This window comes from Pyricularia pennisetigena, chromosome 5, assembly GCF_004337985.1.
Source record: "Pyricularia pennisetigena strain Br36 chromosome 5, whole genome shotgun sequence".
Classification (NCBI taxonomy): Eukaryota; Fungi; Ascomycota; class Sordariomycetes; order Magnaporthales; family Pyriculariaceae; genus Pyricularia; species Pyricularia pennisetigena.
This window is the reverse complement of record NC_043743.1, coordinates 1,323,197-1,346,572: the sequence shown is the minus strand read 5'-3', so window position 1 is coordinate 1,346,572 and position 23,376 is coordinate 1,323,197. Positions and strand designations below refer to the sequence as shown.

Here is a 23,376-nt window from a genome sequence, read left to right as displayed (position 1 = left end):
TGAGAGCTGTGACGTAAGCCCCACCATCCGATGTCGTCAAAAGGACCGCGTAAATACTGTCTGGCAAAGGAAGCATCAAAAAAACCATGGTGAGAGTTTATTATGCAAAAAAAGGAGACATCAATGGCCAATATTGAGTGTGCTAGGTTAGATTGAAGGTTTGGATCGCAGCAGCTGACGTGACAGAATGCCCTTTCCGAGCTTGCCAAGTGATGGCCCCCCTGAGAAGTTTGTTGTGGCAGCTCACGGCTTGCCCGTGGGGAGCAAATGTATGCAGGCGAGGGAGGCGCAAGTAGCGATTGTATCTGAGATTAGGTATGCATGCTTTTTTTTTTTTTTTTTTTTTCTTTTTTTTCTCTTCTAGCAACGTAGGTATTTTTGATGGCAGTTGGGCTGTGCTGAAATGGTGTCTAGTCTGGAAAATTTAAACTTCACCGGCTTTCCTCCACGGCTTTTCGGCTATCCCTAGTTGGCTAGGCGGTTTGGTTTTGGCTTTTACTTTTATTTATTTATTTTAATTTTTGCTCTTTTTAGCTTCGTTACTTATACGCTCACCACAGTAAAATAGGGGACGTGCAAAAAGAATGGCAGAGGAAGCAAGCGCATGACCGGAGGTTTGGGACCAAGCCAAAGTCCGTAAAGTAGTATGCTGTGGCTTTAAGAAAACGGTCCAGCCGTTGCCTTTGTTGGATGATGCACAACAACCCTGAGAAACGGGATGGTGAGGTCAGAGGATTACCTTCACACTGATAATTAGGGGTTATTTCACCCCACGCGTAGGAAAGCATGTGTAGGTATAGTACCAGCAAGGAAAAAAAAAAAAAAGATGGAACTGCCTCATAGGTAGGAATTAAAAAGGGCAAGTTGCAAGGCGGGAGGTTCCCGCTAATTGGATTAACCACTAATTACAGCCGATGGGTGCGGGTGCGGAAAACATAATGGTTGTTTTGGCCATTGAACACGATTCGGTCGATTCTCACACCTCCATCGTCTTGTCTTGAGTGCTTGGCAGCTGTTGTTGAGCCCAGAATGCAAATCCCGAAGCCTGAGTCTGATCATGATTGCGAGATGATGAGCAAATAAGACCAGACTACCCAACAGCAGTGTGGTAGTATTGTCACAATCCAAACAATAACAAAAAAAGAAAGATTTTGGGTTAGTATGGGTCATCGGGGTTGATTTCCGAGAATCATTACACTGTTCTGCCCTCGGCAGGAGTTTGGGCAACTTGCGTAGGTACCTACTGTCAGGTTACCTAATCTAGGTAGCTTTTTACACTGCATATAAAAAGCAGTCGCGGTGACGCCGACAAGCAAACTATGTTAGCAGCCCACCCCGCCTTACTCGCAATGGGCCTTTGTCAAGGCAAGCGGGTCAGGCCTCAATTCTGACTCTCAACTCTCACTCAGCACACACCAAACAACCGCCAACGGTTGGGCCAAATTTGGAAGTTGCTCCGTCCTTTTGCGTCACAGAAGGCTTGCCCTTGGCGAAAGATGCTTTCCAAGCCAGGGGGCCTGTTCTGATTAAGGTGTGGGGTGGTCGGTGGGGAGGGGGGTAAGCTTTTGTCGTAGCAGGTACCTTGTGCTTGTACGTTGAAATCGTTTTATTTTTTATTTTTTATTTTTTATTTTTTATTTTTTATTTTTTATTTTTTATTTTTTATTTTTTATTTTTTATTTTTTATTTTTCTTAAATTTTTTCCTCGCTTCCACACACCCCCCAGGTAGTATCGGTTTATTAGTTTAGGTAGGTACAAGAGCGTAAGTTGTAGGCAACCCTTGGTCGGTTTGAATTAGGCGTCGTCTAGCCGCATCTTCCCAGCGATCTGATATAGTTCCCACCACCGTAGCCTTCCCAACCTAACGGGGGTGGCCCTCAAATCCACATCTCAGCAGTGCAGTAAAGTGACGGGTCGACTCGGACGCCTTCAGTCATTCAGTCATCCAGCTGTAACCTTTTTATTACTCTGTTTAGTTTTTTTTTTTTTGCCATCCCGGACTGAAGTCCGATGTTACTATAAAGACCTTCACGTCCGCTTCTTTCCTCCCCCCTTTCATTTTAAAATCATCAAGCCAGAGTGCACCATCACTAAGCCTCATCAACCAAGCCACCTCCAAACAATCTCCACGTTGCTGGCCAGTGTTCATTACGGGCTTTCAACTAAGGCTGGGGAAATTGTTCATACCTCCACATCCGGTAGAGGTCATCAAACAACAGAATCGCTATACCAAAAATCACACGAGGAAGGAGTTCAGCGCAGCTTGCCATCCTCCGGGAACTAAACGGTCGTACCTGCAGATCCGCCGAGATCCACGTCTCCGCCATCTGCCATTTCGGATTCCTGCCACCATCACCACAAACCACAAACCACAAACCACAACGCAACCCACCCTCTCTCACTCGTTACGCCAATCCCGTCTTGTCTCGCCTAGGCTGCCCCTCAGCAAAAGAAACGGTAACAGACAGGGAGAGTTAGAAAGAGAATTCAATCAAGGGCGCGACATTTGTCACGCCAATTCCAGTGGCCCCTCCAGGGCAAGCCTCGGCCAGTGCACTTCGCACCAAAGCAACGCACGGCAGCTGCTCATCTCCTCTCACACGCCGGCAAGACAAGCCGCGCTCGGAAATTTCGCCTTCTCCCTTGTCATAAAGCCAAGACCAAGGCTACTTGACTTCTGCAACCCCCGCCGCCGCCACAAATCCTTTCCTCCCTTGAAGGTGCTTCCCCTCGAGCTTGCTCTACCAACCTAGACAGGCTCCCTTGCAATTGTTACCTATTTTATATAATCACTGGACAACCGAACTCCTCCTTCTCGATCTCCCTTCGCCATGCTCTCCATCCATCCTCAGGAACTTCCGCAACTCTACAACTTCTCTTACCGCCCACTCTCTTACCCGCCATCATCCCACATGCCTTTCATCACAGGCAACTGCAGCGGCTTGTGCGGCGTCTCGCCGTCGGACCACGGCAAGATGCATCACATATCGCATGATGACCACCGCTCCCACTCTCAACATCAGCAACTGCAACAAGATACCAGCGTTGCACAAGCATTGGAGATCGCAAGAGAAAGCCCCGACGGAGCCAGCAACTCGACCATTTCTAGCATACTCGAGAGGGCACTTTCGCAACTATGGTCCAAGGTCGAAGCCCAGCCTGACAGCTACGTTCTCACACGCGACGAGTTTGCCGTGTTCAACTACTTCCAGCACCGCTTCAGAGACAACCAGACAGCCAGGGCTGCTCGCTGCCGCTACTGGGACAACATGTCTGCATAGCATAGCATGGCATAACTACCATAGCTGCAGCTCTCTCTTTACTTTTTCGACGCACTTCGCCTCTTCACGCATTCAGCAACAACACTAGTCGAAGCTTATTTTACCGTCCACCCATTTCGATACAAGATATACGACGTTTCGCTTTTGGCTTTGGCTCTTTTTTACTCGTTTCTTTTTAACTACTGGGTGGATGCATTGTTTTTATGATACCCACGACGGACTTCTTCATTGGTCTTTTGTTATTATTTTTGTTGTTTCGCAATTGCTTCTTCAAACATGGGTGGTTTTCTCGGAGCGGTACATGGCTTTGACGTTTAAGCTTTTTTATTCTCGCAGTGGTGGCCGGCCACTTTCGATTGTACAATACAAATATAGCCAATGAGACTCGATTGAGAAACGCAACATGGAATTCGCCAGTGTTCAGTTCAGCTTTGCAGCAAGCACAGCCAGTCCGTAAACCAAAGTCAAGATCGGATGAGCGACCGACAAACACCCCTTGCGTGAGCTCCACAGCTGCACAGCACAGAAAAACCGCCCCCAACTTGACGGCGGCTGGAAAGGCCAAGTAAAGGGAACAGGAGGGGTGAAGTTATAGGATGGATCTGACTATCGAACGTTGCTGGAGTACACCCCCTATACCGACCCCACTCGGCGTTTGGTAGTGGGTCAACTGAGGACCAGATGCTGGGACAGGGGCATTTGCGATGTAGTAGATGTGGTGATCTCGGGATTTGCTCCTGGGTGGGAGGGTTGGGGTTCCCCTTCAAAGGATGGGGGTGAATTGTCAGCGACGCGACTCGGATGGTACTAGAGAATTGATGAATGACATTGGTTGTTGTAACAAATTTTATTTTTGACCTCTTTTTTGTTGTTTTTGCTGATTGAACTATGTACCTGTGTACCCGTGTACCTACCTGTGTGTTTTTTTTTTTCCTTGTGTTAGCCTCATGTCATGGTTCAAAGCAATCGCCTGTCAATCTCTCTCATCGCAAGTAACAACGTGCAGGCTCAGCGTCGTCATCCTTGTAAATCGGACTCGAAAAAGGAAATAAAAATGACTGCGTCACGTATCAAGTCAGCCGCAAACACTATTCTTGGTCGTGGTTCAATCAAAAATCAGCTTGCCTGGGCGATCGCATGCGCGCTCCGTGTCATCGCATCAACATGCCACGCCCAACGCCTGAACTTCATTTTAATAAACTTCCATCCACTCGGTCGTCGTCAAGCCACTTGATGGCTGGCTCGCCAGGGCGGTCACGCCTCTCAACGCTCGACCGTCAAAGTTTCTCCCAGTTGGTTGGATGTGCGACCACCCTAAAGCAACAAGTAAAATAAGGAAAAAAAAAAAAAAGTATGTTCACGTCGTCGTCCTTATTTCCGTTTTTTTTTTTTTTTTTTTTTTTTTTTTTTTTTTTTGGTCCGCTCCGGCTTTTCTTTCCAACCGGAGGCCACCCATCACACTGAGGGACAAGCAAGAGAAGAAATCAAAATAAGTTTTTATCCAACTCGGACCTCGAGTTTCTTCTTTGCCCCGTGTTCGCCATATTCTTGTCTGCACTGCTATCGGGCAAACACTCTTGCTAATTTGAGCTACACTGTCTGTGCTTGGCTGCCTTGTGGGCTATACGGTAGACAATCTAATATACGATCCTTACCTGTCTTTCCACGGCACCCGCCATCGGTAACAAATTCCACTCCAGAAGTATCTAGGGTATGGTTCACGCCGGTTTTTTTCTTTCTTTTTTCTTCATTATTATTATTACTACTCTGTGTGACAGAATTCCCAAGGCGTTATTGATCTGCAAAGATCTGTCGATTCTCAAACGGATCACCGCCGTCGGTCCCGGAGTAGGGGGACCAAGCCTACGGTAGAGCGCGACTCGACCGGTCTATAATTCAGGGCACATTCTCGCTATTGGGTCATGATGTGATGGGCTTTGACTATGGTACCCCCGTGGTCACCAAGCGGTGCGCCTGGGTGCAGTCTTCTATTCCAAGGCTAGAGAAATGGAAACAGGCTCGGAAAAAAACGTCTGGTCCGAAATCCTCACGTAAACGCCATCGCCTCGGTGTTTTGAGAGGCTATCGGGACCGCCGCTGCAGGTTATTAAAGGAAGAGGGCAAATTACTTGGTGGTCCAAAACTCTCTTTTCTGCTTTGCTATCTAAAACCCGGCATTAGCCAGTCCGAGCTGCTGGGTATTTGGACTGGGCCCTAGCGAAAACGCCGTAACCAAACCTCTGGGTTAAAGTGCCTGTGCTACAAAAAAGGTGATCATCACGTCTGGGCTTTGCCACGTTTTGCTCGTTTGGTGGCTTGCTTTGTTGATTTCTCTCGCTTGTTTAGTTCGGTGTTTTCAAGATCTCCGCGCAGAAACTCTTCCCGTCCTAGTGAAGACGGCTTGGACGGTTGGCAAGGAGAGAGGAAAGGGGGGGAAGGGCGCACCGGCGGCAGCGGCTGAGATTGCGTTGGAAAGTTGGGGCTTAGAAAGTAGTAGTAGTAGTAGTAGTAGTAGTAGTAGTAGTAGTAGTAGTAGTAGTAGTAGTAGTAGTAGACCAGTTAGCCTGCAGGGCGTTATTCGTTGTTTGGTAAATGGTGTGACGAAAGTTTGCCACATTTTGGTTGGAAAAGAAACAGGCGCCAAACGGGCATTTCGACGTCACCGATCTCGTATACGTTGGGCCACTATCCCCCCTATTTTGTTATTCTAAACCCTCTCCCGGTTTTGTTACTGCCCTGGCCGTTCGATTTTATTTTCTTTGCCAAGAACTAGGCGTCGGTGTGAGAAGCTTACCGGTCGACACCACCGTTCATCCGTTCGGTTAAACTCTAATCATCCCTTTTGTAACGAGTCAAAAGAGAAAAGGAACGGACCAGTAGTAATCCGCGAGAGAGCTGCTTACAACCAACAACCAACCTTCTTTTGCCCCCTTGCGCCTGTCATCGACGCATGGCAGCTTGGGTTATCTATCTTGTGACTTTATTTTTTATTTTTTATTTTATTTTCGCTCTTTCTCTCACCCTCCCCCCTTTTCCTGTAAACCTGCTGATACGAAACGATCCAAAATGATTGAAAGTATAAATACACCTTTGAGTGTAAAAGATAAAAAGAAAAAGAAAAAAAAGGGACCTTCGTACTAGGATACAAAAAAGGGGTCTTTTTTTTCTCTCTCTTTAGCCTTCAGTGGGGATCTTCCACACGGTAAAATATCAGGGCCTTTCTTTGGGTCCATCGAAAACCTTATTGCCCATCAAGTCATTCATCGTGACAAGGGAAAAGAAAAAAGACCGGAATTTGATGTGCTGATGGGGAATCTCTTTGCGCAAGCGAACCATCGGCTGCGCGGACTCCGTTTGTGACTCCCCAACGTTCCATCGCGATAAGTACACGCCGTAGTAGAAATAGATCAATAGACGGGAGGGGCTGATGGAGGGGGTCGCTTTTTGACGCGGGATGCGGGAAAGCTGAAAACACAAAAAGGGTCACGATGATGGTCAATGGCAAAGCATAAAAAAAAAAGAAGAGGTCTTTGCCCATTGACCACCCATGTCAAGGGGGGTTAACCCAGCTTGTGGTTTGCCTGCCGGAAACCGACAACCCGAGTCGTGGGAATCAATTAAGCTTTTATCCACACGGCAGAGAATGCCAGGAGGTGAACGTTGCCTTTGCATTCTTGTTGGTGGTGGCACGACACCAAAACACAATACACGAGACCATACACTCTTTTAATTTTTTATTTTTCCCCCCCCCCCCCCCCCCCTCCTTGGGCCAGGGGTCTTTAATGCCTGCTGCTCATACATGTCTTTCAACTTCAGTGTAAGTAGGTGGGCATTATTACCACTGCTATGCGGGATTTCGGTAAAACTACGGGCGCTTGTATGAGCCCAACATCAGGGGATGAGCACGGGCGGTGGGTTGCGCTTGTTGCAGGTTTCTGACACAAAAGTAGCCGCCCGAAAGTCTAAATGGCGAAATGGAGTGTCACCGGCGCACAAACACCGCAGGTGACCTGGTGATTTTCTTCATTACGGTGACAGCCTTGGCCCGGTCCTTTCAAACTACGTGGGGATGAGGAAATAGTTCGCTTCATGATGTTGTATCCACCACCCACGTCCCGGTATGCTCCGAAGCCCTTACGTGGGCAGAATATTCAACGAGAAAGAAGATTTGCACGCACAATTTCTGGGGTTGTTTCGGGTCTTGACGGGTTACAATGCATTTACTATGAATATCACAGCTTGACTCTCCAAAGTCTGTAAATATAACTCTGTGAAGTCTGTAAATACCTAGTCAACTCAAAATCACCCCCACGCATCCGTTGACAGGCACTGGACATGGTCAGAGTCGACGACAGAAATCTAGTGTGAATATCGTGATCTTGTGAATTGACAATGCGCCGCCCCCCTTTGTACTCTTTTACTTTTACCTGTCTTTTTATCTCCTCCTCAGATCTCATTTTTTGATACAGAACAGAAACAGCCTCACCGTCGGTCGTTGTGCAATAAACTTCACAAAGCCAAACACTACAAAACCCCAGAAACACGAGGACTGTTCATTAGCAGCCAACACAGCCCCGCGGCCCGATCTCGTCTAAAGTGGTTGTTTGTTTCCACTGTGTAAAACATCTCGTGTATAACCACACCTTGTTTATTGCCTGCACACCTTTTAATTGGTTTAATTGCTTTATACATTCACACTGGCAGATAGCTAGCCACACACACACACACACACATACACACACACACATCAACTGATAAATAAGAGGAAAAGAAAAAAAAAAAGCTTATTAGCCAAATCCTTCTATTCAGCCTCGGCCTCTCCATACTTATCTTGTCCGCTCTTTTCGCCTCCCTTGTTGACATGACACGCAAGACGAATGACAAATGAAGAGACAGCTATACGCATCCTTGCCGTCCCATGACAAAAAGACACGTCATTTATACCTTTTCACCCTGGAGTGTTCATTCATTCATCCCAGATAGTTTCTCGAAGCTCCAAATCCCGAAAGGCTTTAAGCTGGAAGAGGCAGCAAAGGGTTCCTTGTAGACGGGAAGCTTTTTCCAGAATCTGGTTTGGAAGCTTTTGAAGGGGGTAGAATGATAAGAGAAAAAAAACTCTAAATCTTTTGGCATATTTGCTGGGTAAGGTGTCGGGGTTGAACGGAGAGTAAAAAGATATGCTATTGTCTTATACATCTACACCCCTTATCCCGTCTCGTTGCTACTCTTGTTTTTGTCTGCCACTCTTCCTTGGCCGGAGTATTTGTGTTCGGGTATATCCTTTCCCTGGATATCTCTGCTTTCCTTGTCGCCCTGCCTCGCCCTGCAACCACACCCTCGCCCACCCCATTCCCTCAAACTCCAAAACTGTTGCAACGAATGAGACGTCAAGAAAAAAAAAACACAAATTCACTCAACCCGACCCAACCCTACTTGGGGTCATACTTTCGTACGAGTGTACCACTTGGAATAGCTTTCCCACCCGTATGTTAGTCGGGCGGACCAAACAGGGCTTATAGAGTTTATCGAATTGGTTTGTGCTGCCAATTTTCCCGTTTGGGAAATAATATTTTCTCGGTAGACTTTGGGACGAAGCACGGCAAACTGAATATGGAAGGAAATTCGACCAACGTTTTAATTTCTTTTTCCCTCTCGGTAAAGGCTAATGTCAAGAAATGTGTCAGTGTGTTAGTTTTCTTTTATTCTTTTTTTTTCTTTTTCCTTTTACTACTACGGCATATGTACCCCCACAACGACATGAAATATGTACCGCGTCTCGATCATCTCGAAAGCCTGGTTGAAAGTCTCAAAAAAGGCACTGATATAGCCGAGATATCTCTTTTCGGTTGCTTCTATAGTCCAGATGCCAATGCGCAGAATCAACTCCCGGGTGAAGATCAGGGAGAGGGAAAGGGGTGTGTTGATTCACGCGTACAGCAGACCCAAAACCCGCATATGTCACAACTCGTCTCTCTATCCTTAGATCATTGCGTTTGATCGCACAGACGAGATCTCGGGAATACGTGGCACGGTCATCTACTGCGGATTTTCGTCTTGACGTTTTGGGCCTAAAAAAAGATACTCTCGATTTGCGCAACGGCAATTCTTTTAGGGTTTTCTTTCTCTTGTTTTCCCCCTTGGACTACGATTACTTTTTAGCCTTCCGCATCGAGTCTGACACAAAAGAGACATAGCCTTATGTCCCACACACATAGAAAGAGCCAAAAAAAAGTCTGGTGTGTTGGGATTAACGCTTGAGCTCAAGCCTCAGGTCGGGGACGCTGGTCAGATGACTCTCCCAGCTGCAGAAGGGCCTTAGGTGCAAGGACAAGGGCAAAGGCAAGGGGAACCTCGGCCGATTCAGCTCTTCTTTTCTAGACGTTTTCTAGGACGAGACAGGGAGCAGGACTCGGGGTTTGCAGTCTGCGGGAAGCATAATCTGGAGAAAAGAAGAGGCACGCTCGATCCCGTCCATAGTTCAGGCTTTTTTTTTTTTTTTTGTCTTCGTTGGGTGTGGGAGGGGGGAGGATGCAAACCTGACAAAGTTGAGATCAGGTATCCCCAGCTCGGTGTTCCTTTTTGTTCACGCCCCCCCCTCGTTTAAGGTTTTTCCTTTTGTACCACAATAAAGAAAGGATAGAACAGACACAAAAGTATACCTACAAAATGGAAGTAGTACTTTCCTGGAAAGGGTGTGTGTGAACCTTGTGCGGTTCAGCAATGAACAGACGACAAGGTAAAAAAGATTAAAAGACAAGACAAGATAAAGGGTAGCAGAGGTTTGCACGTCAGGCGGCCTTGGCTGCCAGGGATGAACCGCCCTCGAGGATGACACGGTACACGTTGGGCCCGTGAGCCGGGGGGCTCTTCCCGCGCCCAAAGGGAAAAAAATAAAAATGAGGCCATCTTTTACGTAGTACACTCCCCCCAAGCTGCACATAGTCGCATCCCCATCCATACTACCTACCACTGTAGTATACGTGATTTTTTTTCTAATGAGATAGCGTTACCGCCAAGGTCCGGTGATTGAACTTTGACGGAGGAGCCTTTATTGACAGCTTGGATAAGTTCGAATGCGTCGGAACCTTTTTTTTTTTCTTTTCTCTCTTTTTCTTCTCAGATCTGTGCCTTCTGTCCCTTTTTCTTTCTGTTCTTGTTTAATCTTGATTCGCGGGACGCAATCTCTGGTGCGCATCGCATATTTTGATTGTGCTGAATTATGTTTGCAGTAACTCGTGCGGAATCATATCATGTCATGCTAAATTCGGACATTTTGTTCCGTTACAGTCAAACATGTCCGTCCAGCAACTTTAATTTATTATTCTCGTTCTTGTCAGTCCGGTGATCAAAATCTCTGTTTCCTTTTGACTTTGTTCCTTCGTTTTTCTCTTCTTTTCTTTTCCCTTTTCCCTTTATTTTTTCTTATTTTCATACCCCCGCTTTTCTTTTCTTCCACATTCTGGCTTGAATGAACACGCCCTTGTGTGTTTCGGCCTCCATATATAGAAAAGATAAAAGTAAAAAAAAAGGAGAATTGCAGTGACAGTCTAAATAACGAAACAAGCTTCCCAGCTCAGATTGGCTTCCAAAAAGCTGCATGGATTATTCATCCCGATCGGAAGTCTGACTTCCAGAGCCTTGTCTTCCCCAACAAAGAGAATAATGCGAGCATGCAACGCAAGCATCGGCGACACCTTGTTACCCTGTAAGCTGGGAGCCTCGCCTGGTAGCCTCGTCTTGATCCTCGGCTTCAGCTCAGCCCGTGGCAAGGGGGAGCGTTGTCAGTCGAAGTTTAAGTAAAACAAGGACCCCGGAATTTTCGGATCTGCATCTCCTCCGTTTTTACAAGAATATCCTGAAACTAGGAAATTGTTGGCGAGGCGCCTGTTATGGACAAATATGGCAATCATCTATAAACAAAACGCCAAGGAAAAGCTTCCCGAGATACTCAGGATCCCCAGAAAATGCAGAAAATAAAAGTAGAAGAGACTTCGCCTGCAGATCTTTGTTCAAGGTTTGCATCTGACGCTGGATCTGCTAAAGTGTAATGCAACATATTTCTATGTCTAGAGTCTCTTTTTTTTTTTTTTTTTTTTTTTTTTTTCCCTACAGATCCGAGGCATCCCAAGGTCACAACCCGGAATCGAGTCGGGGTCATCACGCGACACAAACGTTGCACAGTAGGAAGGCAGAAGATTTTACGAGGCGTCTCATTTGATGACAACGTGACGTGTTTTGTCGACCAAAAGCAAGGCCGTGAAAAAAAAAAGTCAATCGATTCAAGGTCAGCATAGTTTTCCTGAATCATATAATCACGTATGTTGTGGATGATTGGGCGTAATGTCCCACGATCAACACTACCTACCATGTTTTACATGCATCTATTGAAACATTTTGAGAAGAGGATATGCCTTTTTTTCCCTTTCTTGTTTCTTCCACATTTCACCTTTTCTCGTCTCCTCATTTCTTTGGGCACGCACATAACCCACCAGAACACCCCAACCGCTACGCACGCTCCTTACATGTAATGTAGTATGTACGACAGTTTCACGCCGATGCATGCATAAGGTAGTAAGTATCACAGACCTTTTTGACAACTCATCGCAAAAAATTACCCCAATGAACCATCTCGACATCCAGCAAAAAAAGAGTCAAAAGATTTTGCTGATTTGCATTGTCCCTAGGCGGCATCGAACCGTCGACCTTCAGATTACCCACACATTGATTGTATGATCATAGAAACTATGAGACTGACGCTCTGCCACTGAGCTATAGAGACTGATGCTTATTTATTGGTGAGTGCCGGGGGTTGAGAGCCGCAATATGTGGGTAGGTTGATCAGAGTTGAGGGCTTTTATTTGTGGGTGGACTCGGCTAGGTAGGGCAAGAGCCTCCAGACGTCGTCGATCACTTCAAGTGGAGCAGTACATGTTGAGTTATGGAGACTAACAAGACCGATTATTCAGACTGGCTTGACTGGCTTGGGGGTTGAGGGCTCAAAGAGTCGACTCGTCCTCACTTCAAATGAAGCAGACGATATTGCTCCATTTCTTTTTGCGAAAGCTCATATATAACTATCTCCACCTATACACAAAAGCACAAGAACATACATTAAATCATAATTACGTCAGAAACAAAAGGTATCGGTATCCAGCCTTCAATCCTGTTGCCCAGGCGACCAAGGCCGGAAAAGTCATACATACTGAGTGCCATAAATGGTATCTGTCGCAGCGCATAAGAGCCAAGTGCCGTTTTTTTTCACCAGTCGCCGTGGGTAATCAAATAGATAAGAAGAGGCCTGCCTGCCTCACATTACGTCTAGGGAGAGTTGCGTGACTCCCCGACATTTTGTCGTGGTTCGGAGTGGACTTATACCCCGCGGACCTGCGACATACTGCTGGGCCCGCTGAGTACCGACTTTCCGGTGCGCTTGGAACTCCTGAAAGTGAAGAAGAGACTGGTGACGAAGCAGGCCAGCAGGAACCAGAGAAAGACGGCCGAGGCCTGGATCTCGCGGCAGCGCTTCTGGTTGTCGGCGCTGCCGAAGCCGATCCAGTCAGAGCCGAGGTCCCTGGGGTCCAGGCGGCCACCGCAGTTGGTGACACGCAGCTTGGCCGAGAGAACAACGGCGGCGATAAAGGTGAAGAGAGTGGCGGCTCCATCGAGTGCAAACGACACGATGGGGACCAAGATGTTGTCGACGTAGTTGGTGACTAGACCGTAGAGAGCCGCGATCCATGCCACGACGCAGGTGAACATGGTATAGTTGACGGCGGCTGAGGCCGATCCGGCCGCGTTAATGTTGAGAGCGATGACGTTGCCGATGAGGGCCGTCGTGAGGAGTGTCCACAGGATCTCGAGGAGCCTGAGGACAGTTCGGGTAACGTCTTCCATCATTGTGGCGGTTTGATATTCTTGGTTCGTCCGTCTAGTTGGGACGTCTGTCTGCGACGGTGTGTATTGGTTCTGGTCTATGTGGGTGTGATTCCGGTGACTTCCGGCTGCAATCGGCCTAGCGCAAAGAGTAACAGATGCGTTTGTCTGTTCGATCTTGTCAGCTGGAGTTTGTGGAGAGATGAGAGAAAGTATATGGCATTGATCGACGCAGAAGCACAAGGGGAAATGGGGAAATGGGATGCTAACCCAGTTTCCTACTGTGCAAGAGTTAGTTCAACTCACTTTGGAAGGCGGATTCGACAGTGGATTCCACAAAGTTTCACGGCTGTCGAAGCTGTGAAGTTAGGTAGAGCTAGAGTTGGGTTTGATGCGTAGCTTGGTAGATAGGATGATGACCCGAAGTGCGTGTCGAGGGCAAGATTTGATGCAGTGCCGACCGACTAGAGCTAGCCAGTATTTTCTTTTTGCTTTGTTTTGTTTTGTTTTTTATTGTCGATAATGCCGAAAGGTTTTGATAATGCGCCGGGGATGGACCGCAATATATTGATGTGTGGATAATTTTTCCAAAGAACAGGGAGGGCAGGCGGGTATGGCTGCAAGGAAGTTGCTTTCCCAAATGTTGATCTGGGCTGTTTAAGTTGTTCTTGTGGGTTGGTGATTGGAGTTGACTGGACGGTGGATGGAAGGGGAGCTTGAGAAGGCATCGGCATGGCGGCCGCCCTTAAGGGTGCAATTAAGATTCGGACACAACCCACCATGACGTTTTGCCACCACCCACTAGCGCGGATGCGACCAACTGCACGGGGCTAACTACTGCACAGAAGCATCAGCGGACGAGGAGGGATCCCACGGTAAGTAATCAGCTTGGGATTTTTAGGGGTCATAAACTGTCGATGCTTCAGACGATCGTGGGGCAAGCTAACTTAGCTATGAAGTAAAAGCATCCGTCCGCTCCGAACATTACCAAGATTACTTGGACATTACCTCACTTCGTCTTTGTTGTTGCCACTAATTTTGGGCTTGGGAGCATGCGCACGTCGCTATCGCACAACTCTACTTGCTTGGATGGGAGTTACTGTACTTACTGCACAGTAAACAATTCACGGCACAACTCTTCCGCCTGCAGTTGTTCCTGCACGTAATTAACTGATTGCCAAGTGCCGGGCGATGACATGACATTGCCTTCCCGTTGGGGGGTTGATGAAGTCGTATCAAATCGTTTTTGGCGGGGCAACCACGCAGGGCGGCTGCAAGACTTGCTAGCCGCGCAACCACCGTCCCCCACATTTGATACTCAATCCAATGTCATCAAGCCATTCATTGCTGCGGTTGAGCTTCTTCACCTCCCCACACTTGCCCCTCACCCTTCAAGGGCCCTTGGAGAGAAAGCTGGGATCCGCCACCCTTCCCTCTAACCAGCCGTCAAAACTCGCTGATTGATTGGGTATCAGCATATCAAATATGTAACGCGCGTTGCCACCAACCTGTCAAGCGCTATGTCTGATATGATTTTCTTGCTTTCTCCCGCTCACATTAGCGCCTTGTTCTGAAAGAACTGTTTTGGCTAAGGCACTCTGATGTGCATCGCAAATCCCCAGGTTTTTATTTTGTTTATGCTCATCGGCAATTATCCCTGGCCAGAGACTCGGCATGCGGGCTGTACTAGCAAGGCTGATGATCAACAAGGGACTTAGCTCACACCAGTCGATGGCGGGAAGCATCTGCTGTTACAGAAAAAGTTTGAATTGACCGCTCAAGTCGAGGCATAAACGTGTCTGCCAATTCCCAGGCGCCCGTCTGCCTAAACGACAAAAAGAAGACCGAGATCAGTCATCACCGCCGTTACCATCTGACCAACAATACCACCTCCACCTATCCACGGCCTAGTATCGTCGATGTACCCACGCCCTCAGCTTCATCCGCCTGTCCAGTGTTGATGCGGATGCAGAGAGGCTGCCGACGCCCTGTTATGTTGGAGGTGCGATTACCGTCGCTGGGACCCCGGACCTCGAACACGAGGTTGACCATTACGACATGCACCTTGTTGTTGACGGCATCGTAGGACGTCATGTTGGTCCCGTTCATCGCTCCCGTCGATGCTCGCGTCGCGATGTCGCCGCTGCTGTAGTTTCTTGCCAGATTTTCTGGCCGGAGGAGCCATGATCGGTCCAGTCTAAAGATTGATCTGCATGCGCCTCCAGTGAGGGATATTCTCGAGGTATCGCAGAGGGTCCTACTAGGGATTGTTGATTCCCACTCGTCGACGCACGCATCTCCCAGGAAAGGCCGGCAGTCGGTTGAGCGCGTGTGCTCTTCAGTATACGGGTTGCTGACGTTGGTTATGGCTCGATCGAAATTCGCATTGTAGGTGATTTGACAAAATTGACTCAGTTTGACTATGGTCATATCTTGCCCGTTGTGTAAGATCCTCTTTCCCACGAACTGGCCTTGAATATAGCCAACTCCGGGCCAGTTAAAGCCAAAGGTGATGGCTGCGATATGAGGGTTGTCGATGGGTTGTCTTGATGGCCGCGGATTGGGATATCGAAAGTGAGTTGCGTTCATCCCTAAGCACGACGACCACGCAGATGTGACAAGAAGTCAGCACAACACAAGACATGTTTTCCCATGTTTACCCCAGACGATGGTTGATGTTTTAAGCTTGTCTATATTAACGAAATGAAATTCCGGCAAGGAATCCCACTGCGAATTCTTGTAGCCGATTGACCTTGTGCCATTGGGATGCTGCATTCCGTGATTGTAATTGGAGGCCGTCTCGTTGTCGCGAAACGTGAATGATCCTACAGCCCAAGGGAATTCTGGTGTTGTTTGTCGCTTATGGTGCTAGACTAACTGTTTCTGTCAACAGGAGGTAAAATTCTTGGTGAATCGTCCGAGCATCCAATAAGCCCGTTTGGGATTGGTCAAGCGAGTAAATGCTTTGTCCCCAAAAAAGATAGATTTTTGATTGACGATGGAAAGCATTAGACTACCGAAGATCTGTACAAATATCTGCGATGGAATGTCAAACCAGAGCTCCAATACAGAAAACAGTTCACTTTACATCATCGGTCCCGTGTCGCTCATATGAGGTTTTCCCCTTTACACGCTCGGTGTTGTATTATGATGAGATCAAGCCTGCTGTGCCGTTTGCACTCGCAGTTGGGTTGTGTAAAGGTGGTAGTATTTCCCAGGTCGGGATTCATTTCAGTTATCAACTGCCTGCAAAGCCCGTCTCATTGGTTGAGCCGTGAACACATACCTATGGATATGTCGCTGCCTACCAGTGACACCCAAAGGCAAAAAATCCCGGATCGGCAGATAATGGCTTATCTCATTGGATGGTGGGTCGTGAAAGATCACAACAACACAAGCGTCCTAACGCCGACAGGCAGCTTGGCTCTGGAAAACGCCACAAAGAGCTCTTGGCATTGCAAGAGTTGTGAATGTTCTCTCCAGCATTGCATAGACCTGAACTGTGAGTGTGGTGTCCCACTACCCCTGCCCTCCTAAGAATTGTAATTCCCAAGGAAAACAAGCACCATTCGTTTGCTCCTTGCCAGACATGTCTATACTCATATAAACAAGCGGCTAGTTTCAACAGGCGACTAGGGTTGACAAGCGACTAGAGTTGACTCTGGCGCAGCCAGTCAAACCAATGTGAGCTGACGTAGCGGTGTCGCTGGCAACGACCCTGCCTCCAAGAACCCTTTTGCTATGGCGCCTTGGACGGCCACCTGCCATCGTGGAAGCGCTTTGACCGATAGTCGATGGCTAACTTGATAAAAAGTTGTCAACTAACATGGGTCCTAGTAGAAACTAGAGGGCCATGCGAGTTATTGCAATCAAGGTAGTAGGTTTGTCAAGGGGCACAGCACCATATGCCTACGTCGAGCAACATCCAGCGACGTCATTATCAGGGCATGATGCATGCGAACAGCTACCACTGGAATGGATGATTAAGAGGTTGTGATTTGCTTCAAGTTCGAGTATGAAAAGCGCCTTGACTCTGTCCGAGAGCTGGGGGCTCTATGGCTAGGACAAGTGGAAGAGACCAACGACATCTAGGCCGTGCAACAAACCCCCTGCAACCTGACCATTTAGGAGGCTAGGTTGGGGATAGGAACTTCGTAGATAAATAGGTCTATGCAAAAGATTAAGCCCAAAGACAAAACTAAGACTCAGCATATTCTGAGCCAAACCAAGTCTGCAATAGGTAGCTCATAGTCATGCGTCTACCGCTTGCTATATATCAAGGTTTAGATGCTTACACCCAGAAGCTCACGCGATGCGAGGCAGTAATACCAAAGTCACGCGCTCATTCGTGTTATGAAGACCCCAAACAGCCTCCCCATATCATGTCTTTCTTGATTCGTGGCTACCCATGATCGTGCTTCTGGGTTGGAAGAGCGGCAGTAGAGTAGCGTCAGAGTTGAAACGCCGCGCATAAATGTATGCGTCGATTTGCTCGAAGAATTTGCGTAATGTCGGCTCATAAATCGCCCCAAATAGACGGCTGTAGTCTCCGAGCTGACCAGTGTAGATACAGCAACAAAGAGTCGATGAGATCACTCGCTGTGTTTGAACGCAAATTCCATATAACGACTCGTATTTTACAGGCGTACGGCGGGTATCGTGCAGTTCGGCTATGTATAAGATGAAGAATGTTGCTCATAATGTTGCGGCAGCTTCGATGACACCAGCGGCTGCAAACGCCTTCTTGTTCGTCCACCTGATTTCAACATTGTGCATCCATTCCATGTATCGTGCCCAGCCTATGTTGATGAAAGATTGTCGTTAGTACTCAGACTGCTCAGAAAAAAGAGGGTTCTTCGACTATCTTGCCGTAAAAAGCCAAGCAAACATACTCCAGAATGCAAACTTGCGCCCCATGTATTTGCCAGTAAACGGTATTATGACCATTGTCAGCATCAGCTGCAACTGCTCAAGACTCTCCTCCCATTCTCTCTGCGCTTCCGAGTCGGGCTCGGAGTCAAGTAGGCTCGTCGAGATGGATGGAAGCGAGTCCAGTTCGTCCTGATCATCGGACGCTGCCGGGGGCTCGGGGAGAATGTATGATCCCGTGGGCGCCGACATGGCTGGAGTCTAGGGGCGTTGGGACCGACCGACAGTTCCTTGAGTAAAAGATGGAATGAAATCAAACACCTATGCTGGCAGGGTCCCTTGTGACGCTTGCCGCACGGTGGGCATCAAGTCGGAAGGCTACCGGAGCTCTTGAGGTTGATTCTAACTTGGGCGGAGAGCTTCTTTCACCATGTAACCCCGGACGCTAAAAACAGACGTCACTGCGAAAGACAGTGGTAGCCGACCTTTTGGGGTACGGTGCTCTGTAGTTGGGTCATGTGACCTTGCAGCTGATCGATGTTCTCCTGGGTTCTCCACCCTCCACGGCTTGGCAATCAATTGAGTCATCATCGGGTCTGACGGCTAACTAGAGCGCAGGCGATGTGGTCATCCATCGCGCAAATCACCTTTCCACCACTACCTGCTGCTGTTCTATCAAAGCCTTGACATTAGATACCGGAGGAAAAAAAAAGCGCCCATCCCTGGTAACCCAACATTACTATACCCTTAGGTTATCTGTGGGCTTGTCGATCCAGTCCCAAGGAATCGTCACCAGCACACAAGTCATACGAGAAGCAGGTCCATTCGGAACCAACCAACTTTGTGAAGAGGATATCGAATTCGGCCTGTTTCTGCAGATATTCTCTAGTCCAGAAAAAATCCCTCCACTCAACTAGGCCAAGAAAATCGACTTGGGTACCACACCAAAGCATCGAGTCGTCTATGAGCAGTGCGACCACAGTCATGGATTCTGAGGTGAGTCAATCTATTCAGTCTTGACTGAAATGGGTGTGGCGTCGCCCGTCATGTCTGCTTCGTGCAAGCTTGCCGGCTATCATACTTTGGCCGGCAAGGCATGTCCTAGCCCTTCCCGTCCCCTCCACCGAAACAGTCCAGCCATTCACTGTCCGACAAATCTGCCCCTCCCGAATTTTCCCTGCAGCAAAGCAATCCCCAGTTTCCACGCACACAACCACCCCACCACTTTTTTCAGTTGGTTCGGTGACTGGAGGCGAGCAATCAAGCAACCTCATTTATTACTCATTTTCCTCACTACAACCATTGCGCCACTTCTTCTTTGAGCTGGTAGCCCATTGGAAGTCGAGCTCAAAGAAATTTCTCCTTCCCTAAACTCGCACCCCAAAGGTCGTACTTTCTGTAGCTCACACCAGTAACCCTACCCCCGGTTGGAATTCATCTTATTGTCTTCCCAACAAACAAAGCTATCTACAACACCAAAAACCAGTGCAAGTTTGATACAAGTCGCTAACCCAGGCAATACCCATTGCCATTAGCCCTCACAGCTTCCCGATAGGAAGGCGCGCAAGTCCGTCGCATTTACAGAGGAGAAACTAGTTGTCGACCCCGACGGCAAGGTCACCACGATGTCGACCCCAAATGAGGAGAAGGACTCGGCCCAATCCCACACGCCTCGTACGCCGCCACTCTCCGCCGCACTTGGTGCATTTACTGATGCATCTTCAGCTCCTGCCGATGTGACCCTGGACGGGGCCGTTCCTGACGACGATGGACTTGACTTGACCCTGAAGAAGAAGAAGAAGAAGCCCAAGAAGGTTGAGGATGGCGAGGAAGCCGCCGGCGACGAGAATGCCGAGGACGGCGGGCTGGACCTGACGCTAAAGAAGAAAAAGAAGAAGAAGGTACCCAAGGACGATGAGGATGAGTTTGCAAAGAAGCTCAAGGCCATGGAGCTCAACGACAAGGAGGCCGAAGAGGGCGACGCCGAAGCTGAGGAGCCAGAGGTGGAGGAGGGTGACATGGATGAGGGAACCGGCATTTGGGCTCACGATGCGACAGAGACCATCCCATACAAGATGCTCCTCGGAAGGTTCTACAAGCTCCTCGAAGAGAAGAACCCTGACCACGCAACGAGTGGAACCCGATCTTACAAGATCCCGCCTCCGCAATGCGCACGTGAAGGCAACAAGAAGACAATTTTCATCAACCTGGCCGATATCTGCAAGCGCATGAAGCGTACAGAGGAACACGTTACGCAGTACCTGTTTGCCGAATTGGGAACGTCGGGTTCGACTGACGGCAGTCGTCGTCTGGTTATCAAGGGTCGTTTCCAGCAGAAGCAACTGGAGAACGTGTTGCGCAAGTACATTAGTACGTGGATCCAAGCTGACTTCTGCCGACGGACCGCAATGGTTTGCCCGCTACTCAATCATTGCTGACACTTTGATTCTGCTAGTCGAATATGTTACCTGCAAAACCTGCAGATCGCCCAACACAGAGCTCAACAAGGGAGAGAACCGCCTGTTAGTACACACCCAATCGGTCTTAGCTGAATGCGTCAAACCCCCGCATACTGACCTTTTTTTTTTTTTTTTTTTTGCCAACCATAACAGGTACTTTATTACTTGCAACTCTTGTGGTTCGCGTCGGTCGGTTACTGCCATCAAGACGGGTTTCTCTGCCCAGATCGGCAAGAGGAAAAAGATGCTCAAGGGTTAGAATGGTTGTTAAGGCGTGGGAGTATATGATTCGGATTTTTTTTCGGTCCGTATTCTATTAGTATTGATCAAAAAGCATATACTTGACATTAGATTCGTCCAGACTGATAGATGGTGGCACATGTGTTCGTTATTAGGCATCAAAATACCTGCAATGGTCGCCTATAGTCTCAAATACTATCTGGCGGTTATTTCATCTCAGGTTACGATCCCTAGTAGAAAATATTTGTGATTGATGTCGTTGTCGGTGCCAGAGAATGCCAACCTTCTCAGGTCCCGTTTTCAGTTTGAGTTTATAGACCGACTCATCGAACTAATATTCATCTGAATTTCAAACAACCTCGGCGATCAAAGTTGGGACGGATGTAAGGAAAGAGTCAGGCAACTAACTAGAGCAGAAACAGCGACGGATTCCAACGGAGTAGGTTGTCGGGTTAAGGTCTGAAATACCTGCACAGTTACGGCATGAGGAACCGTCCGTATTACCCTGCATAAACTAAGCTACGTGCAAAACAGCTCGGCTATCGTTTAACGAGACTAGGCTTGCTAACTCATGCTTCGGAAGCTCACCAAATCTGTATAATCGAGGGGAACAAAAAGAGAGAGAAAAAAAAAAAGGATGAGTCCCGAGGAGTTGGAATCGAAAGTACCGGCAGGTATCTGCTCTAGCAAAGCGGAACCCGCGGCACACAGCAAGGAAGAACATCCATGGACGTGTGGACTGTCGAGCGCGAGGCCGTCAATCAGTCCATGGTTGCTGGAGTGCTCCAGCAAATTGTTGGGCTTCACAAGCACGGAAAATCTGCCAGAATGTGCCGATGTTGTTATTGTCGGCAGTGGCATCACTGGCGCCTTTGCGGCGCATTTTCTAAAAGAGGAATGGGCCAAGGATCTCAGCGTAGTCATGCTGGAGGCTAGAGAGGCATGCTGGGGAGCTTCTGGGCAGGTGAGTCTTTCCCGATAGATGAATAACCTGGAAGCGTCTCCTCGTGTTTGAATTGGCGACGGCAAAACAGCCACGAAAGTCAGGTCTGATGTTGATACCGATCGAACGCGCCGTAGAGTACCGGAGCGGTCGAGGCCCTGCTGTTCGAGAACGCCTGGGACGTGTCGGCCTTTAAACTGGAGGGCATACAGTTCCTGCGGGAGTTTGTCAAAGACAACGAAATACCCTGCGAATGGCAAGACTGCCTCGGCGTGCATGTGTCGTCCCATCCGCTGCTTGAATTCTCCAGCGCCAGCGTAACCGACATCAAAAACGCCATGCCCGACTCGATGGGCCAGATGATCGACACGGCGTTATGGGATTCTCCACCCTCTTCTTCTTCTTCTCCACATGTACGTGACAAGAGAGACGCCACGACGACGGGCGACGGGTGGGATGTCGACAAGATCAGGGCCACCCTCGCCGGCCTTGGGATGCACGACGCGGACGGTGTGGTGCTGCAGGCCAACGCCGCCACCATCCACCCCTACCGGCTTGTAGCATGGATCCTCGAGCGACTGCTCGAGCGCCACGAAGCCGAAAGCTTCGCCCTGCATACCAACACCCCCGTGACTAGGCTATCGCAGCGTGCTGCTGCTACTGCCGACCGACCTGGTACTGGGAACTGGACGCTGACTACGCCGCGCGGCGACATTTCGGCTGGGAGGGTTCTTCTTGCTACGAACGGGTACACGAGTGCTCTGCTACCTGAGCTCGAGGAGCTGATCGTCCCGGTGCGGTGTCAGGCCGCCGCCGCCGCCCCGGCCAGTGGCTCTTTGAAGAAGAAGCCGGTGGATCTGGAAAGCAGGTTGTATACCTTTGTCTGCAAGGATGGCAAGCGCGACGAGCGCTGGCTACAGAGGGGTGGGGCTGGAGGCCAGTTGATAGTCGCGGGAGGGAGGCATGTTGCTGTCGACTTTGGGGTCGGGCATTGGCGCGACGACGTGACCGAGCCCAGGGTTGAACGGCACCTGGAGGGTCTGTTGGAGGGGTTACTGAGCGGTGGGGAAAGGAACGGGAGAGACTGCCGCGCGGAGATGCCAGAGATCAGGCATTGGGCCGGCATAGAAGGGCAAGTCCCTTGTCCTACTCTTTTACCCTCAAAAAAAAAAAAAAAAAAAATACATCCACCCAGATGCAAACTACGGAAGCGAGAACCAATACAGAAGCTAACATTCAACCCTCTTCTTAAAACAGCTATCCTCGAGACTACAAACCTTGGGTCGGCGCGGTGCCCGAGTTGCTCGGCGGCGGGCCCGGCCTCTTCCTGTGCGCGGGCTACGCGCTGGGCGGCCTCGCCATGGCGCCGCTGTGCGCCAAACGCGTGGTGCAGGAGATGGCGATGACGAAGGCGACGACCGCAAGCGAGACCCAGGGAAAGATGCGATTCCCACCAAGGCTCTTATCGGAGCCCGAGCGTGTCGATATCGCGATGGAGGAATGGCCCGACGTGCTGACCATGGAGGAGGAAGGGTTGGGGACGTATATCAAGATAGGCGTCGGCCAGATCCTCAAAGGGAGGAATGACGTACCGTGCGATTCGAGCTTCCCCGCCGGCTTGAGGAGGTTTTGGGGGAAGGGTGCAATGGGGAGGAAGTGGTGATGTTTGGGGTTTGTTGGTTTCCATCAATGCGCTCCTTTCATTATTTT

The 23,376-nt window shown here is 48.9% G+C and overlaps 6 protein-coding genes across 6 annotated transcripts; 2 read left to right on the top strand and 4 right to left on the bottom strand.

The window, feature by feature from the left end:
* Positions 1 to 1,401: 1,401 nt before the first annotated feature.
* Positions 1,402 to 1,521, bottom strand: PpBr36_08349 (uncharacterized protein; the record flags this gene model as incomplete). The annotated part of the gene is made up of 1 exon (XM_029895480.1): positions 1,402 to 1,521. A coding segment is annotated over one exon (120 nt), but the record flags the coding sequence as incomplete, so codon positions are not given.
* Positions 1,522 to 2,832: 1,311 nt separating this feature from the next.
* On the top strand, positions 2,833 to 3,282 carry PpBr36_08348 (uncharacterized protein; the record flags this gene model as incomplete). The annotated part of the gene is made up of 1 exon (XM_029895479.1): positions 2,833 to 3,282. The coding sequence occupies one exon, from the start codon at positions 2,833 to 2,835 to the stop codon at positions 3,280 to 3,282; it is 450 nt and encodes a 149-aa protein (XP_029746990.1).
* A 9,369-nt stretch (positions 3,283 to 12,651) lies between these two features.
* Positions 12,652 to 13,179, bottom strand: PpBr36_08347 (uncharacterized protein; the record flags this gene model as incomplete). The annotated part of the gene is made up of 1 exon (XM_029895478.1): positions 12,652 to 13,179. The coding sequence occupies one exon, from the start codon at positions 13,177 to 13,179 to the stop codon at positions 12,652 to 12,654; it is 528 nt and encodes a 175-aa protein (XP_029747639.1).
* A 1,872-nt stretch (positions 13,180 to 15,051) lies between these two features.
* PpBr36_08346 (uncharacterized protein) lies at positions 15,052 to 15,744 on the bottom strand (the record flags this gene model as incomplete). Its single annotated transcript, XM_029895477.1, has 1 exon — positions 15,052 to 15,744. The coding sequence occupies one exon, from the start codon at positions 15,742 to 15,744 to the stop codon at positions 15,052 to 15,054; it is 693 nt and encodes a 230-aa protein (XP_029747640.1).
* A 2,106-nt stretch (positions 15,745 to 17,850) lies between these two features.
* On the bottom strand, positions 17,851 to 18,276 carry PpBr36_08345 (uncharacterized protein; the record flags this gene model as incomplete). Its single annotated transcript, XM_029895476.1, has 2 exons — positions 17,851 to 17,954; positions 18,048 to 18,276. The coding sequence occupies 2 exons, from the start codon at positions 18,274 to 18,276 to the stop codon at positions 17,851 to 17,853; spliced, it is 333 nt and encodes a 110-aa protein (XP_029747637.1).
* A 711-nt stretch (positions 18,277 to 18,987) lies between these two features.
* PpBr36_08344 (uncharacterized protein) lies at positions 18,988 to 23,329 on the top strand (the record flags this gene model as incomplete). The annotated part of the gene is made up of 6 exons (XM_029895475.1): positions 18,988 to 19,020; positions 19,560 to 20,394; positions 20,480 to 20,546; positions 21,360 to 21,687; positions 21,804 to 22,717; positions 22,924 to 23,329. The coding sequence occupies 6 exons, from the start codon at positions 18,988 to 18,990 to the stop codon at positions 23,327 to 23,329; spliced, it is 2,583 nt and encodes an 860-aa protein (XP_029747638.1).
* Positions 23,330 to 23,376: the final 47 nt, after the last annotated feature.